The 18,104-nt window shown below is 39.3% G+C and overlaps 1 protein-coding gene across 1 annotated transcript in view; it reads left to right on the top strand.

The window, feature by feature from the left end:
• The first annotated feature begins 6,287 nt into the window (after window positions 1-6,287).
• The window catches only part of LOC119883180 (protocadherin-16-like), an 82,138-nt gene continuing 70,321 nt past the window's right edge, over window positions 6,288-18,104 (top strand). The window contains exons 1-2 of the mRNA XM_038693736.1: window positions 6,288-6,745; window positions 12,218-14,038. Of these exons, the coding sequence (XP_038549664.1) occupies window positions 12,239-14,038 (1,800 nt within the window). The 5' untranslated portion in view covers window positions 6,288-6,745; window positions 12,218-12,238. The remainder of the gene's footprint in view (window positions 6,746-12,217; window positions 14,039-18,104) is intronic.

Genomic DNA, 18,104 nt, shown 5'->3' with positions numbered 1-18,104 from the left:
CAAGTGACAGCATTGTGAAATGTGGAGTAATGGGATTAGAGGCTTTTTTTCTTTCCTCAAAGAAATGTTTGCTTGAACAATTTAATTGTTTTGGGAATTCCAGGGCATCCCTCTCAATGCTGTGCATTCCTTTCCTCCACAACAGAATGCATTCCTGGAGAATAAAAGTGATCTCCATCAGAATCAGACTCCCTACAATGTCTGAGGAATTTTGTCCTGCAGGAGAACAACATGCTGAACTGTGTGATTGATAGTGTATTAATTAGAAAGCATTCATAGTGGACTGCCCGAAACTTTTAGTATTTCTGAAGTGGGTGTCATTGTTATAAGCCAGACTGCTGTTAACTGGGCAAGAGGTTGAGGCACATCTGATCCCGTGTAGTATTTAGAAGCAATGGAATTTGAAGAATAAAGACTATTACAATACTATTTGGATGTTTACTGTAAATACAAATTCTAAGTTTTAAGGTGCTGCAATCAATTTATGTTCATTTTAAATAGCAAAAGCAACCAAAGTTTCATTTCCAAATCACATTAGAGCTGCATCTTCCAGCAAGAGAAATCCTTTTGCTGACATGCTGAATTTTTTCATGCTTGGTAGATCTTTTTAGTAGATTTCAGTTCCACTTCCCTAGTTGCAAGAAGAGATTATTTCTGCATGGCTTGAGGTGAAATGCCAGTTTTATTGATTTTATATATATTTTTTTATTTCTCATGAGACTGTTGTCAACAATAGAGACATCTGACTGTGATGACTTTTGCACCACTTTAAATAACAGTTCAACTTACAGGATCAAAATACATTATTATTCTTTATTCAACATCTTGTGTCCCAGTAATCTATCTGACTCCAATAAAGTGTAACCATAACTCCATCTGCCAATCTTAAAGACAAACAGATTAAATCCTGTATTGTCCAAGTCTTTACATATTATGGCTGTCTGAGTCCTGAGGAGGGGTTAAAGAAACATAAAATCCACCTTGGATATTCTTACTTTGTTCACTATTTTTCATTAATCTTTTATTGAAGTGTACACTTTCCCTTTTCTTCAAAAAGCCTTGTTCACTTGTATTAAAATGTGTGGTTTTCTAAATGTCTTTTGACAACCCGAGTCTCAACAGGATGTGCAGTTCACCTGGTTTGACCAGTTTAATGCAAGAACTATAAAAGATACACCAAGAACCAGCAGCATTAAACTGTTTAAAAAAGGATTTTCCTGTATTGCGCAGTAGATGGACAGATTTGGCTCAACAGAGAAAAACAAAGGAGTCGCAGGCCACTTACTGGCTTTGTCATCAGAGATGGCATGAAAAACACAATGTTGTTGTGGTTCGTCTGACTATTTTTAAATCCACACAAGCATTTGCAGTGCAGACTAAGTCTTTGTCAGCAGAGCCCTGCTTTGTATTTATGTTGTCACATAGATTCACACCTGGGACTTGCTAAGCACAACCACAGCTTTCCTCAAGGGCCCCTCAGCACTAACTGTCGAGGAAGAGCACAATCCTCCCAGAAATATGCTTTGCCCCTGGGCGAGATTCTGCAAATGAACACTGTGCAAGGTCTTTTAAATCATTTATTTTGTTTTGCAATGAAAATACTATTCCTTCCCTCTGTCTTCAGTTATAGAGTAGACTACGAGACCATAGTTAATAATTCAGTGAGAACCAGGGTAACAAAGTAAAACACAATAGATTGTCCATGATGGTATATATGGGGAGTAGCTTTTGAGTCAACAACTGCGAGACATAAGAAAGTCCTTTTCCTGGTAGCTAAGACAAAAAATAATAAGGTTTCAGGCTGGCGTCACAGGGAGGTTTGACCCAGCAACAGCAGTGACAGCAGGATCACCTCTGCAGGCACTTTCAAACACACTTACTCACTGTACTGTACCTACTGTAAATGTTGATTATGAATATCATATTGCTTGAAATATAATGAGTCTGTAGGCCTTGATTTCAGGGTCCTGTCTAGGATATCACAAAGAATTTAGATTTTTTTTCTTTAGATGAAAGATTTATTGTTGCAATTTTTGGAGTCAGGAAGCAGTGGTAACACTAAACAGAAATCTATAAAAGACCTTTTACATCATCATTAACCTGAAGATTACAAAGAGCTGGTACTACCACATTGTTTCTTAACCAAATGAAAACCACCTGTACACTCAATATCTAATATCCTTTGTAAAGAATCATGCAGTGTTAGTCTATATAGAGTATGTCAACATATACAATACATACACACTGTACTCAGGTGTGATTTAATACAGTGCAACTGACTTTAACTTGATCAAGAACTGATCTTAGGTCTTCTCATTCATCAAGTGAGGACAGTACATTCTTTTAGAAGTAACATTCAATAAACCAAAGTTCATACATCCTCAAATGCACACAAATCTGGATGAAATGGTCCACTAGTGGTTCTGGTCAGTGTTTTGTTTCTACTGTGGGTTCTCTATCAAATATTCTCCACAGTCCACCTTTCAACATAGCAAATTATAGCCTACAACTTGTACTGTCCATTGTGTTTTGCTCCAGATAGGCTGTGGTAGAGCAGCAAGGTGTAATCAGTATTTGTACTGAGGTCTTAAGGAATATTTATAATTAAGAAACACAACTTGATCCAGAACTTTGACACAATGAACAACTACAAGTATATGCTGAGAAATTAAATGCAGAAAAAGTAGTAAAAATAACTGATGCACAAGAAGAGCATCAATGGGGTGAGATCATGCGCTGTTTCTCTAACATTGTTTTCCAAGGCTTGATGAAATTCAGATTCGTATTCACACATGCTTTAAAAAGCATACATTTAAAGGTTGTTTTTGTTCAGGCACACTTGCAAATGCAAACAATAAAAACCTTGTGAGTGTAGCAAACACAGCACAGACTTCAGGGATCTGTCGGTCATGCTGTAGAAAAGAAAAATACAAATTTAATGACAGGAAAAGATCTCAAGAACATCCTAAGAAGTATTTACTACCTCATAACACTAAAGTAGGAAGATGTAGGAACAGCTGAATCCTATTCATTCCCACTGTAATATTAATATTGCATGGCTCAATGATAACTTAATCTCATTTTATTACATTGTGTGGATCAGGTTGGATGCGCTTTTGTTCTGCTTGAAATTAATTCCTCTAGCAAAGCTGCCTGTCACACATTTAACTTTAATCTTGATTAAACTCGAGCTGTTTATTATTTCTTCCATGGACTTTCAGCACGGTTAAAGGAGCCAAGCTCTGTGGTTTCCCTTGTAATCCATGGTCAAATGTCACTAAAATAGCCATCACAGAAAAATTCCTAAGACCACAACCTTGTGATGTGGACAGCATCTAACCTCAAAGTAGAATTGCAGATTTATCCACCATTACAGCACCTTGTTTTTTTTTTTAATTCAGAGGCTCCTATGACTCACAAGAGCAGTCAAGATACTCTCAGTGAGGATGAGGCACTAAACTCAATGTATTATGTACATTGGCCAGGCTTATACATGGAAAAATAAGGGAGGCCTGAAGGGAGGGGCTGAGACTTTTTTCAGTTTAATACTTTGAGCTGCCTCTTGATAGTGTCTTCAATCAGAATCAGAAGGAGCTTTATTGCCAAGTAGTGTTTTACACATACAAGGAATTTTCTTTGGTGTTAAGGTGCTACACGCAGACAGACATACAGTTGACATAAATAGACGTAGAAATATATAAATATGTAATAAACAAATGCAAGTTATGTAAGAATAACAGAAGAATAGAAAAGAGAAAAATAATACAACTGACAATATAAAAAATTAACAACAAATATGTGCAATGTGCACATATCAAGTAAGTAATAGTCTAAGTTAAGTAACTTTTGCAAGGAACTAATTGCAATGGATGCTCCTCTGATGTTTTGATGCAATTTATCCACAGTAAAATACCTAATCTGCTTGTTTTTTTAAACCATAAACAAATTCATTAGTTTGACATTTTTACATTTGGCTTCAGAACACCTTTTCATCTTTCAACGTTTAGTCAGAAGAGACAATTCTGCTCTAAACAGGATATTTAACAATCCATTATCTTGTCAACAGGCAGTGTTTATGACATTTTACATATTTGCAAAAAATAATAATAAAAAAGAGTATTTGCAATAAAAATACATCTTGATAAGACAGGCAATTTATCAATTTCTTTGCTGAATAAACACACTGTGACAGGCTACAGATACTGAGTCAAGTCATAACATGAGTTGATAATATGAAACAGCAATACATGTTATCCAACAAAAGAAATAAAAACAAAGTAATTTGTTTACTTTATGACTGTGCTACACATCTTAGTGCAAACATTTATTAAATACCTTTATATATTATAACTCCACATCCTTGTCTTACTTCTTTTCATTGAATCTGTAAACATTAACATTTAACTCACACGTTTGTTTCTTTGCACTCAAAATCTGTTGCATAAAGAACATAACCAAGCACAATGCCATTTTAATTTGTGTTGTCTGTCTCCCTATATCACCAGTTTAACATTAAACCATATAATCAGAATCAGCTTTTGTTGCCAGGTATGTGTACACATGGGAGGAATTTGACTCTGGATTGCACAATGTTCACGATGTGCTTACTTACAATAATACAATAACACAATAATACAGTAATAAAATCAAACACATGCTACAGTATAGAGAACACATATATACTCACTATAAGCAAAAACAAAATAGTCAGAATAGACAGATTGAGACAATAAGGGGCATAGTGCAGATAACATAGATGTTTGCCCCTGTAGAAGTAAAGCTGTAGGTTATTTTGACTTAGCAAAATTAGTGTCATCTTATTGTGTGTGTGTGTGTGTGTGTGTGTGTGTGTGTGTGTATCCATGTGAATGTACATGTGGATTTGCATGTATGTGTGTGCATGTCTGTGTCATGTCTGAGTTTGCCTACTCTTCCCTGCTGTCACAGTAATAATGAGTTGCTGCCACTGCTGGAACTCATTCCACTCAGTGATATAGCAGTTCACAGAATGAGAGTGGGGAGAAATAACTGGGTTAGATGGAGGAAAAAAAGGTTTAGTCAGCAAAATGTGGTAATGATGACAATGACCAAACCTTTTTCAAGTTTTATTTTTCTCAATCAGCAACAGCATGATACAGCTACGTCAATACTATTCATACATTCGCTACTATAATTGTGATCATTAATCAACTGACTTTATCTTGTTTTGCAAATGGCGAGTCAGTTGTTAAAAGATGATTATTTAAGGATAATAAAAACAGTGAATGAAAGCAAGATGATCAGTTGCATGCACTCCCCCCCAATAATGTCTACTGTTTCTCAACAACAAATATGACTCTTGACACAGCAGGGCCCCACTGTTGTTCTCTTGTTTATAAGCTCTAAATGGAAAGTGACAAGGGTTTAATGATATTCAGAGCTTCCAGTGATTGACAAGAAAGTGAAGCAGGGTTATGGCTCCAGCACTATTAGAGATAAAAGCGGAGCTCCTCTTGGGAGTCAACTGCAGATGTAGGCTATGTTCCTTTAGTCACAAGATGCGAGGAAAAGTTAGGGGCATGGAGTCTTTTTTAGGCTTAGATGAAAAATACCCCCAGGTGTATTTTTTACTTCCAACATGAAGAAAAACATTGTTTGATAGCAAGGCTTCCTTATGATGCTGTTGTTGTTTTCAGAATCAGAATCAGAAACAGCTTTATTGCCAGGTATGTGTGCACATACGAGGAATTTGACTCTGGATCCTGAAATGCTAACAATGTACTAATAATAATAATAAAATCAAACTCAGGTACGGTATTGAGAACACATACCTACACACTATAAGGAAAAACAAAAACAAAATAGACAGTTTGTCAAGTTATTACATGTAGTTGTAAGGCGAACCTCACTTTGGTGCCTAAGATCCTAAAAGTATAAGCAAGTGAATATGATAAATGTATATTTTGATAATTTCCTTTATGATTTATACTATTATTTGCCCCTTATATTTACAGTGACAGTCTTCATGCTGCTGTATACTTTAGTAGTATTGTTCAAAAAGAACCTTATGGGAATAATGTTTTAACAACATAAAATATACTGTAACTGTCAGCTCAAAACCACAGAAATGTATTTATTTATTACAGATTATTTAAACCTCTGTAGCAACTCCGTGATAAATCATGCGGATTACTTCAAATTGTGTTACTGATTTACACTTCCCTTTTGGATAGGATGGGGGCACCAAAGTTCAGCAAAAAAAAATCTGTCTTGTCTCTCTGCAGTCGGTGTGGCTCCATGGGGCAGCCACAGCAGCAGCAGCAGCAACACTAAAGCAGAGAGGCGCAGAAGGTTGCGCTCCGTCACGTGTTGAATAAATTAGATTTTGGAGAGGGACGTCCACAGCTCTGCCCCTCACTGTTTGGCTGCAGTCAGCGTGGTGCCGCAGTGTGTCTGTGACCAGACAGACAGTGGATACCGATAAGTTGATAACGTCTAGTGGAAAAGGAAGACTGGAAAGTTTACAAGACACAAGTTGCAATTTTACTTTGGAGCTTTTCTTCTGGCAAGACATCGGAAAGCACTACCGGTAAATAGGAATTTAGCATAGAAACAAATTGCGTTCAATGGGGGGAAGGATGCACATTTTTTAAGCCCTGAAATGGATGTAACTTTCACTTTGGACATCATAAGGGAATACTGACAGAAAGATTTGGATATCTTGAAACTCGGCTGGTCTTCTCTTACAGCAGAGCAACAGATGAATGTGAGTATCCATCTCAGCATGCCACAGATCTCCGCACTCCACAAGTAACCTGATGCGATTAAGATGTCTATCAATGCAGTTTATCTGTAACCACACCTTTCCTTTCACTTGTTTAGTGTTTAACGCACTTTACAACTTACTTGCTGATCCTCCGCCTGCAGTAGATACTTTGTAGCGGAGGTGTAACCCATACATGACTTCGTCTACAACGTTGGCTACTTTTTTTGCAGACCTGTTTCCAGCTCTTTCATGCTCAGACGTCTGTGTAGCGGTAATGGACATACAGTTCCGTTGTATTCAATGTTGTAACCTCGCCTATTTACCTTTAAAGACACTCGTTCTTTTTCAAATCTGTTTCAAAGTTATTTGAAAGAAACAGCCTTAATAGATAGTTTTCTTTCATTTGCATATTAAATATGACTGCAATGATCTTTTGTAACACTGCACAGCTCAGCTAGTGCGCATACTTTGAAATGTAGGCCTACATGTCATGTCACACTTTTTAAAACCCCTGTGAGACATTCCTCTCAAATTGTTCAACCTATGGAGTTTGGATTTTATTGTGTTATTTTAAGTGCTGCTGCTGAGCCTTTGTGAATGCCTCTTACTCCAGTTTAGCACATACTAAATGATTATCCACATGTCGGTGGCAGACTTGTGTTCATTGACCGTGAATATGTGTTCCTTTCCCTCAATTAATAAATTAATTAAGTCTCCACTGGGTTCCATCAATGTGCTTTAGTTGTGAGTGAGATGGTTGCCATGGTGCAGCTGAGTAATTATGGAGTTTTTTTTAACTTTAGACACAACAAGGAGTGTTGGCTCCTCCTTTTTTTTCTTCTCACAGCCAGTCACCATTTGAGGAGGACAGCTTTGGTTAAGTTATGAAATGTTCAGCTACATTGTCGCTGCCAAACTAAATACTTAACACTTATAATAGGCCTAATATCACTAGACCATAGCATTATCAATACCACTAAGGCTTTTTAAAAATTCAATTGTCAGTGTTTTTCATACATCCATCCAATTATCCATCCATGCATCCATTTCTCTCCCTGTTTATGTTTTGGGAAATTTCCAGTTTTTGCCATAATTTTCTCCTTTTGAGGTATCTCCAGTCCAGAACATTATTCTCATGCTTGTCACTTTAAAGACTGAGTTGAGGTGTAATTTATAACTCACAGAGAAAACAAACAAAATAATCAGAACTGCTGAATAAAACCAAAATGTGGACCTCCACAGCTTTTATAACAATCCAACAGTTATGTCATAAACCCTCGGCACAGTGCATGAAGTAATCTTTTCACCATAGTCTTGTCTTTGTAGCTTGCATATGCTGCTGATGAAGCTAGTGTTCCAGAATCCTAAAAAGGAATGAAAAACACAAGATATGTTTCTCCCAGGATGGCCACACCAACACCACCCAGAAAGTTTCTTGTTGCTTTATGTGCCTGGCTGTTACGTCACTGCAGTTTTACTAATATCCTTGCAGTGTTGTCATCGGTAAAATAAGTCAAGGGGCCATCAACCATGGCCTTTGGGGGTGTTGTCATGTCTGGAGTTTGTTTTCTCATTTGTGACCAGATTTTGTCCCCTAACCACAGGAAAACTTTGTGGACGTCCTAAAATGTCAATCAGTCCTGTCCTCTTAAGAAACAAGGATGTGACTGTACACATATGAGGTGAACTTTGACCATAGTTGTAGTAATGTTGTCCAAACACTCCTTGCACCCCTGCTACTGTAACTTGATGCACATGTGTTTTTAATGCTGCAACCACTAGTACTGCCAAGGCAATATCAGATGGTGTCATCTTCAAAGACATAAGGTGTGTGTTTTTTTTATCCGGAACATCTTACACAAACAGCTGAACCAACCAACCCATGCTGCTCTTGCTGTGGGAAAGAGATGATCCGTCTTGTCACGGACCCTCGGAAACCTTCAGCTCTTTGTGAAAAAGAAGCTGGTGTGTTTTCCCAATACCATGTTTGTTATGGCCAGGAAGTGCATGTGTGTCGGAGGCCTGTGATGGCTTTTCCTGGCCTTTTTACATACCAGAGGGCTGACGTTTCAAAGACTAATGCAGGGCACAGAAATTTACTTGTGAGAGGCAATAGTCTGGCAAACATTCAGACCTTTTAAGTTTGCTTTGTGCTAAGCCTGTCATCCTCATGTTCAGTCAATCCACAGTTCTTTCTGTAGTTTCCATTATGTCTCAATTGAGCCTCAGGCAGCCTGGCATGTTCTCGAAACCACAGAAGGTTTCTTTGAGTTAACTGGAATCATGGCATGGAATTAGAAGCTCATTTTACGAGTCTGTTACTATAGTTGTCCCTCTTGGCCTGTTGGTAGTGAAAATGGTATGGTTGTATTAATTAAAGTAGTGCAGTTGAAGTACTTTATTTGGGCTCATGATTTGGGGTAGATTTTAATCAGTATTTGGGATGTATCCCTGTAGATCAAATTCTCTGTTTAGATCAGGAAAGCACCATATTATCTTAAGATAAGTATTTGACGATTAATAAATATTCTTAAGATATGTATTCTTAGATGAAATTCTATGACTTGGTGAGTTTGACATGGCAAATCCACTCTATTAATTATGCTGTTTTACAATATATTTTACACTATGGTCATATTTACATTTCATGAGTGGTTTGGCATTCTTCTATGTAATGTTGGTATTGGCTCATGGAGTGAAACAGCAGTGTTTGTTCAGATGTATTGTCTATTGTAGATTTTGCCCAACTAATGGCCTGGTTGTCTTGATACTGAAGTGCAAGAAAGACAAATGGTACTTCACAGAAAATGAAAAAGCGAAAAACATAAATAAGCTAAAGTATTTTCAGCCATCATGAACAATTTAAATCTGACAAATTTTGCAGCCCTGATGTTCCCAGCAATCACTGCTGCTAGGGATTTTGATGCTGATTCCAGTCATGCCAGCAAACTGCCCCGAATGATATCCAGTGTATTCAAAAAGAGGTTTCATTCTGCATGTAAATCCTAGAAACCTTGGATTTGGTCGGTTGACTAGTTTAAAGGTTTAAAAGAAAGTGGGTCAATGCTATAGTTACTGCTAACAATGAGATGTACATGATGTGTTGCACACATATGCTGGTTTGAGAAAATATAACCTTAATGAAGCTTTTGCGATGGACAAATAATATATTTTAGTGTCTTTGCTACAGGTTAATACTCCAGCAGTTACATGATCTTAACAAAACTCTTCTCCAAGGTTTAACTACCAGCAGGAGAGACTCACCATGATCTAGGACAATGATATAAGGAAAACATCTGAATCCAAGCCACAGTGGGATTGGCTTACTAAATGCAACAGCTTTCAACCATCAGCAGCTATTCTGAACGGTTTTTCCCCAGATTGCTTTCCCTGAAGCCCATACGCACGCATAGGTTGTTACCTTTTATATCCTGACTGCTAACTGTCCACTAACTTTCAGACATGAAAGTCTCTGTGATGGAGGCCAGGGTGGGTGGGTGACAGAGTATTAGTTATATGTTTGGTAAACTTCTTAGTTTTAATGTGCAGAATGTGTCTTTAACTTCATACGGACTCTTTTAAAACCATATGTCCTTCTTAACCCGGTATTGTGCAATTAGCCTATCCGACTGTGTCTGCTATATCCATTAGGCTAGTCTGCTCTGCAGAGGTCCTCCACTGTAGCTCAACCAGAGAGTGCATTATTTCAGTTGTGGCATTTGGACAAAGATTCTGGCCTTGAAAAGCTATCCTTTGTGCTTTGGAGAAAGCTTTGTAAAAGTGCATCCCCAGTGTTGCAGTAAAGTAAATCAATACTGAGACTTTAAAGTTCAAGTGCTGTCAAGATTTTCAGCCTGTCATGGATGTGCTTATGTTTTGGCCAAGAATAGCACTCACAAAGCAACCCAAAGGATGGTATGTAATGGTAGTGCTTGCCTTTATGGTCCAGTTGTTTGCAGTTATTATGATCTTTGTGAAAGTAATATGAATTAGGAATGAATGCAACAAATAGAGTTCAGAGTTAAACTGTTAAATCTTTAACTAGTGACACAGATTTCAATTTCATATTTCAAAACATGTAATGCCCAAGGTTTCTCACTACTTACACTAAGTTGAATTCAAACCAATTTATGATGTTAAAGTCAGCATCTTCATTGCTGTGGGCTTTGAATCACGGCAGACTGAAGTTCGACCTGGAATCTTTTGTGCTTATGGCCAACTTCCAGCATCCTTCAATTACAATGCTGCAGAGCCAGAAAAAGGGAGAGAGGTAGACTGCATGGAGCCTTTCAACTCTGCTGTACCACTCTGTCACTCAAACACACTGTCACCACCATGGCTGAGACAGATCGCCATACTGTGTTCAGAACACATGGGAGGCATTTAGTGCACACGCACACACAAATAGACAGATGTTTTGTGAATGTTTCCTTGCAAGTATCTGTTAAACCACAGGGGGGAGCCTAGAAGAGCTTTCACTGGACACTCAATTCTTTAAAATGTAATTCAGGATAATGTGCTTCTGTATATATTTCCTCAAAATTAAAGCACAATTTACTTTGCCAACAAGTCAAAGTAGTTGCATGAATTGTATTACATACATTTAGACAGACCCACCTACAACTGGATGTTCTCTCTTTTTTTTTTTTTTAAAGAAAAAGACACAATCAGTTTCTGTGTGCCAGACACTTGGTGGTTTTGGATTATTCTGCAGATGGTGACAGTCTTTTTAAACCATTTCCACATTGCTCCGAAGTGTCTCTCAGTCTCAATTACAGATCCTCTGCTGTGGTGTGGATCTATTGCCAGACAGTGTATGTTGTTTATGCAAGGAATACTAACACCCTTGCTCCCTTTGAACATCCATATTTGAATTTTTTCTTCCTTCATTGAACACTCAAACTCTTAATTCTCATAAGTATTGAAAGACAGATAAGATATGCTTGCTTGGGGAGAGTTAAATATTTTAAATGGTTATTGGAGGGGTGTTTAAAAACTACTCACGCCATAAGAACTAGATGTGGTAGCACAAATACATATTAAATCCAGGACCCCACCTTCCAGACTTACATGAGAGAGCACTGCTATGGTGAACACACTGGGTTGCGATTCGTGCACCTTTTTAATTAGAGTTGTATAGCCAAGAACTCTCTGTCTGAAGTAGTATGCTGTGGCCTGTGGTTTTGATGTTTCTTCAGTACAGGAGAGCTTTCTGGTATGCAAGAGGAACAAGGTGTTGACTTATTAAGTGAACTAAGAACTGTAGGAAACTGGTATGTGCAGGGTCTGTTGTATGTGCTGTGGTTGGGAACAGAGCCCATAAAACATGTGGGAAAGTGTTTAAGGCATATACTTATTTTTCTTAAACTAACTTACTCTGTATTTCAACGCAGAAATAATACACCTTTTCTTGGTTTCTGCCGTTGTCAGGTTTTGATATTGCTCAGCTTTTTTCTCTCTGTGTGTCTCCAGGTTTAAAAAGAAGGAGCAAAAATGAAGACAGCTGCCAAGGGCTTTGGGAAGTCTATAATGGACCCTTCACACCGTGAGGGTTGGTGGAACAGAAGGATAGTGCTAATGGTATATGTGGCCTTGGAGCTTGTAACAGTCCATTCCCCCGTAGTCCTGGGGACACTTGAGCTGCAGCTAGATGAGGAACAGCCAGCAGGCACAATTGTAGGTGACATCACTGCAGGACTTCCTCCTGGCATCACAGCATCCTTGTACTTCATCTCAGACCATGAGGGCACAGGCGTGGGTAGTGATCTAGACATAGATGAGAGCACAGGCATTATTAAAACCGCTAAAGTTCTAGACAGAGAACTTAGGGATAGATACAACTTCATTGCAGTCACCATGACAGGTGTGACCGTGGAGGTGACCATCAAAGTGAATGACATAAATGACCATGCCCCAATGTTCCAGAGAAAGCGAGCCACATTTAAAATCCCTGAGCAGACAGCCATCGGCACCAGGTTTCCTCTTGAGCCAGCCGTTGATGCTGATAAAGGCCAACTTACAACACAGGGTTACCTTATCAAGGATGGAAATGTTGGCCAGGCATTCACCTTGGAGACCAGGAGGGGAAGCAATGAGGTTCTCTATCTGGACTTGGTGGTCAATGCCATTCTAGACAGGGAGAAAAGATCCACCTATACTTTGTCTCTGGAGGCTTTTGATGGAGGTTCCCCCAAAAGGACTGATCAGATGACATTAGATATTACTGTACAAGACATTAATGACAATGCTCCTGTTTTCAACCAGAGCCGCTACCATGCCATAATATCTGAGAACCTTCAGCCAGGAAGCAACATCTTGCAGGTGTTTGCCACAGACGCTGATGAAGGAGACAACGGGATGGTACTGTATGAAATCAACAGGAGACAAAGCGACCCAGAACGCTACTTTGTCATTGACTCTCGTACCGGTATCATTACGCTCAACAAGCCACTGGACTTTGAGATGAGGAGAGTCCATGAGCTGGTGGTCCAGGCGCAAGACAACGCAACCCAGCCAGAGGTGACCAATGCCTTCGTCACCATCCACGTCAGAGACTACAATGACAACCAGCCCACCATGACCATCATCTTTCTCAGTGAGGATGGATCTCCCAGAATCTCAGAAGGTGCACAGCCAGGCCAGTATGTAGCCAGGATCTCAGTCACTGACCCAGACTATGGAGAGTACGCCAATGTCAATGTGTCACTAGAGGGAGGAGATGGAAAATTTGCCCTGACCACTAAGGATAGCATCATCTATCTGATCTGTGTGGACCGGATTCTGGACAGGGAGGAGAGAGACACCTACGAGCTGAGGGTGATGGCAACCGATTCAGGCACACCTCCTCTCAGGGCTGAGTCCTCCTTCATCATCCAGGTGACTGACATTAATGACAACCCTCCTCTTTTTGACCAGCCAGTATACAGGCAGGTCATCCCCGAAGTGGTGTTTCCAGGCAGCTTTGTGTTACAGGTAACAGCTAGAGACAAAGACCAGGGGCCCAATGGGGACATTAATTACAGAATCCTGCAAGATCAAGGTGCTTACTCCAACTGGTTCAGCATAGACTCTGTTACGGGGATTATAACTACTCTCTCACAATTGGATTATGAAAAGAACCCCGATCCCAGTATAACTGTCGTGGCCACGGATGGAGGGAAACCACCCCTGTCCTCCACTGCTGTAGTAAACATCGTGCTTCAGGATATAAATGACAATGAGCCTACTTTTGAGAGAAACTTCTACAATGTGTCCATCAAGGAGAACACGGCTCTAGGGACCTGCATTCTTGAGGTAGGACATTTTCTTGCAGATTTATTTCATTAAACGTTTGTGAATTGATTTATTTTTGTAAACACACTCCCACACTTTAGCACTGAGCTCATGCAAGAATCTGAACTCAACCTGGGGGCAATTGTGAAGAGTATAACAAATAGAAATTTATTGGATAAATAAGAGGGACATTTGTCAGACTTTGCTGATTCCTTTCATTCCTCTATGAAGAGTTATTTCTTAATAGTAAAGCTGTTTAAATTGGACTGCCTTAGTGAGGATTTACCTGCAGTTTTAGGCCAAGAAGATCTTCTCTTTGGCTGTCCTCCCCTTCACCTCTCAAAAGGTTTCCAGGGTAACAGAGGCAGTGTAAAGTCCTCTGTTAGCCCAGGCACAAAGGGGGTTTTCACATATTCACAGGCAGAGACAAATTCAGGGCTTTATCCAAAGAAATAGATGTCACTTCACTCTCAAAAGGCACCTTAATTAGGCTAGTTGAGCGTGAGAAAAAATGACTATAGACGACAAGATGAATTAAAGTTCAGACAAATTACAGCACACACAGTGACTGCAGTCCTGTTTCATTAAAATATATTGTTTTCTCAAGTTGTTTTTGGCCATCTTATTAAAAAGACAGCACGTACAATAAGGCTGCTCATCAGCTGTTTCTCAAATCTGCAAACTTTTTTTAGTATAGATGTTTTTTTAAGTATGGATGTTCATACCGATTCTTATTCACGTTGGCGTTGGATCAAGAGGGCAGTCCTGACATAGGGCCCAGCAGATGGGATTTTGGCCCAGGGGTTGGCCTTGGGAGAGGGAGGGGTGTAGGGAGACACAGGCCTTACCACTCCTGGCTTGAATGCAGAAATAGACGAGGGCTTCTTGTGGGAGGTCCTATAATTATAAATCACAGGGACCATGTACCAAGTATAAGGAGAAAGGGAAATGTCCTGAAATTGATTATGGAATTTTGAAATGGAACCAAAGAATAATTAAAAAATGTATTTCTTGGAGAACTGTAAAACTCTACGATCATTCTTTCCAGTCTGGGTCCAGTTCCAGTTCCAGTTCTTATGCTATGAAAATATCTGAAAAACCATATTTTGTTTTGTTTTAGAGATGGTCTGAGTTGTGTCTTTCCTGTGCATTGCCGCCAAAAGCACTAATAAGTGCTCTCAAACAACTCTCATAGTATGACATGTTTGATCACAGGGTCCAAGTATGAAGTAGTTCTTTAAGCCACTGCTCTCTGGCCTGGATGCTGCAGACGTGTGTTTGGCGGACCATGTGAGAACAGACTGCTCTTACTCAGGGTGCCAGCTCTACATCCAAACATCTCAGCAAGACATCTGATGACTGCCTTTTTTCTCTGCAAATGAAATTCCCAATGTCCCCTTTTTCCATGCACAGTGCTGTCCAAAAAAACATTACAATATGGGTATTGTGATCATTAATTCAAACGATTGAAGTGGCTTGATTTTTTCCCCCTCCACAGGTCACCAGCACAGCAGTTCATGATTATTCTAATACAGTCTGGCTCCACAGAGCTGTGCCTGTTATATTTTGTCACTTTCTGTTATACATGAATTGGTTTATGGGTGACTTTAGAATTAGATGTGCGGGGGAAAAGATAACTAAAAATAAGGACTTAAACCTATTAACAGCAGTCAGTCTTGTAATTCAATATGCCAGATCTACTGCAAAGAAAATAGGTCATCCTTGAGAGTGGAAATCAAATATGACATGACAAACAACATTTTAAAAACCACACGCATGCAATGTGTGTTTTTTTTGTGGAATACATTTCATGAGCCATTGCTAATTCAAAGTTTTCTGGATGGTGTGGAAGTCAAATATAACTGTTACACCATAGATCTGATGCCACAAAGCAACCAAAATACCAAGTAGCTTGCTATACTCGGCAAACATTTCTTTTATCCATTTATTTGACAAATGGTATTTTCTTTATATCACTGTTTTACACTGTGCAATGCAAACTTGCACTCACTCAAGAGGTACTGTTACACTGTACTCTGCCAGTGTGCATTTTATTACAAATGTGGGAAGTCTTCTTAGAATAATAGAGAAGTGAACAAGATGAAAAAACAAATCATTATTTTAAGGTCATTTAATTAGGTCATTAAGCATATGGGTGTGTGATTCCTGACACGGAGGGAGAAGAGTAATACAAGATGTCATTAAGGATAATGAGGCACATCAGCCAGCTTTAATATATCCAAATTCAGTTAGGCAAAGCCTGGTAGTCTTGGCTTTGCGAGTTATTTGCCATTAATTCTTCTATGTGTTATTTCACTTAGGAAATAATTAAGTTTTCCAGTTGGTTATGTGAGAATCTTTCACTGGGGAATAATTTACACCTCATATCGTTGTGTTTTTTGGTTAGTTTGGAGTGTTATCTCTGCTAAGAATGGTCCCTGTCTCTTTTTTGGGGGGTCGTTCTGGCTCCAGTAGAAAGGCGAGAGGGGGTCTCCAGGCAGCTGAGGGGGAAATGAGCCCTGACAAGCGCTGGCATGAGTGGCGGAGGTGACATGAGCAGGGGGGCTTCCTCGTCTGTCCGTTGGTCTGTCCCTCTCCAAATTCTTATCTGATCCCACTTCATTTCTCATTAGCTGCGTGTGAGAATAGGTCTGCCTCCCCCATGTTCATGATAGAAAGAACCGCTTGTCATCGCTAGAGCCCCGTAGCAACATGACACGAACCCTGATTGCTGAAAATGAACATTTTGCCATTTTTCTTTCTTGAAGCTGAAGTTTACATTTATCAGTTCCTTTGCTGCCTAAAGTACTTCCTGTCTCAGTAATGTCTCGGCAACTTTTTGACTAAACACATCACTTCCCTTGAAAAAACACTGGTGATATTGTATAGGATTGTTATGCTTTGGCTAGGATTTCTTGTCTGCAACAATACTATGAGCCTGCTAGTTTTTAGTTTAGATAACAGATAGGTCTTTTCAAGCGGTGTAACATACAGTACATCTCAAACAACTTCATTATTTCACTGAATTCTTTAAAGGCAGTCTAGTTGAAAGAGGCACCTCAGTGAAGAGGCACTCTGAATCACTTCTCCATTCCTGCCAACATAAAAGAGACCAGTGTATGAGGAAAAAAGAATACACATAATTGCCCTGGAGAGATTTATGAATGATTGAAAGGATGTGTTTCTTTCACACTAGTTTCTCACAGTTTCCACAGTCTTTTTGTACTATTGTGACCACCTACTGGTGACCACCAGGCTGATGCTAATAACCCTAATTCCAATACCTTGAGTCATGGTGGCTACTGCGTGATGTGAGGTAATAACTTTCCTTATCCAGAAACATTAATACTCTCTGTTGTTAAGTCAGGATACCGATTTGGTGTTCACTGTTTGATTGCAGGAGTTGCTTTTGTTCTAGCTAAGGGGACTTTGTAAAGCCTACATTGCTAAAGTACATCTTGCTTTACACAATCTCTTAACTTTATTCTTTTGTGTGTGCAAGAATACTTAGGGTGGCTGTGGCTTAGGAGGTAGATCAGGTTGGCACTTTATCGGAAGGTTGGCAGTTCAGTCCCCGGCTCCTCCAGGCTGCATGTCGAAGTGTCCTTGGGCAAGATACTAAAGCCCGAATTGCCCCTGGTGACTGTTCCACCAGTCTATGAAGGTTAGTTTCTGTTAGAACGCTTAGGCTCAGTGTGTGAATGTGATGTAGTGTAAAAGTGCTTTGAGTGGTCCAAAACACCAGAAAGGTGCTATACAAATATGGAGCATTTACATTTAAATTCCCTGTAGAATAGAAAAAAACATTTTTAAGTTACTCTCTGACAGTAATTTTAAAAAGCTGACAAGTGCAAGTGGCATGTGGGATTTGAAGTTTGTTGCCATCTAGTTTATTTTATTAAAAATATTTTAAAATTTATGTTCTGTAGTGCTCTGCTTCCCCACCAACCATTTTAGGTGCTTGTCTTAAATGTGGACCAAAATTTGCCAGGAGTTATTGGTGTAGTGCATAAAAACGGCTCATTTTGACTTTCACCCAAAGTGAAGTTCTGCAAATCAGCCACATGAAATGCAACAATTTGGTGAT

This window comes from Micropterus salmoides, unplaced genomic scaffold, assembly GCF_014851395.1.
Source record: "Micropterus salmoides isolate LMB-PRFRI ecotype aquatic unplaced genomic scaffold, ASM1485139v1 Ms_hic_scaffold_3, whole genome shotgun sequence".
In the NCBI taxonomy this organism is placed as follows: domain Eukaryota; kingdom Metazoa; phylum Chordata; class Actinopteri; order Centrarchiformes; family Centrarchidae; genus Micropterus; species Micropterus salmoides.
Note: the sequence above shows the minus strand (reverse complement) of the source record. Positions and strands in the feature narration are given on the sequence as shown.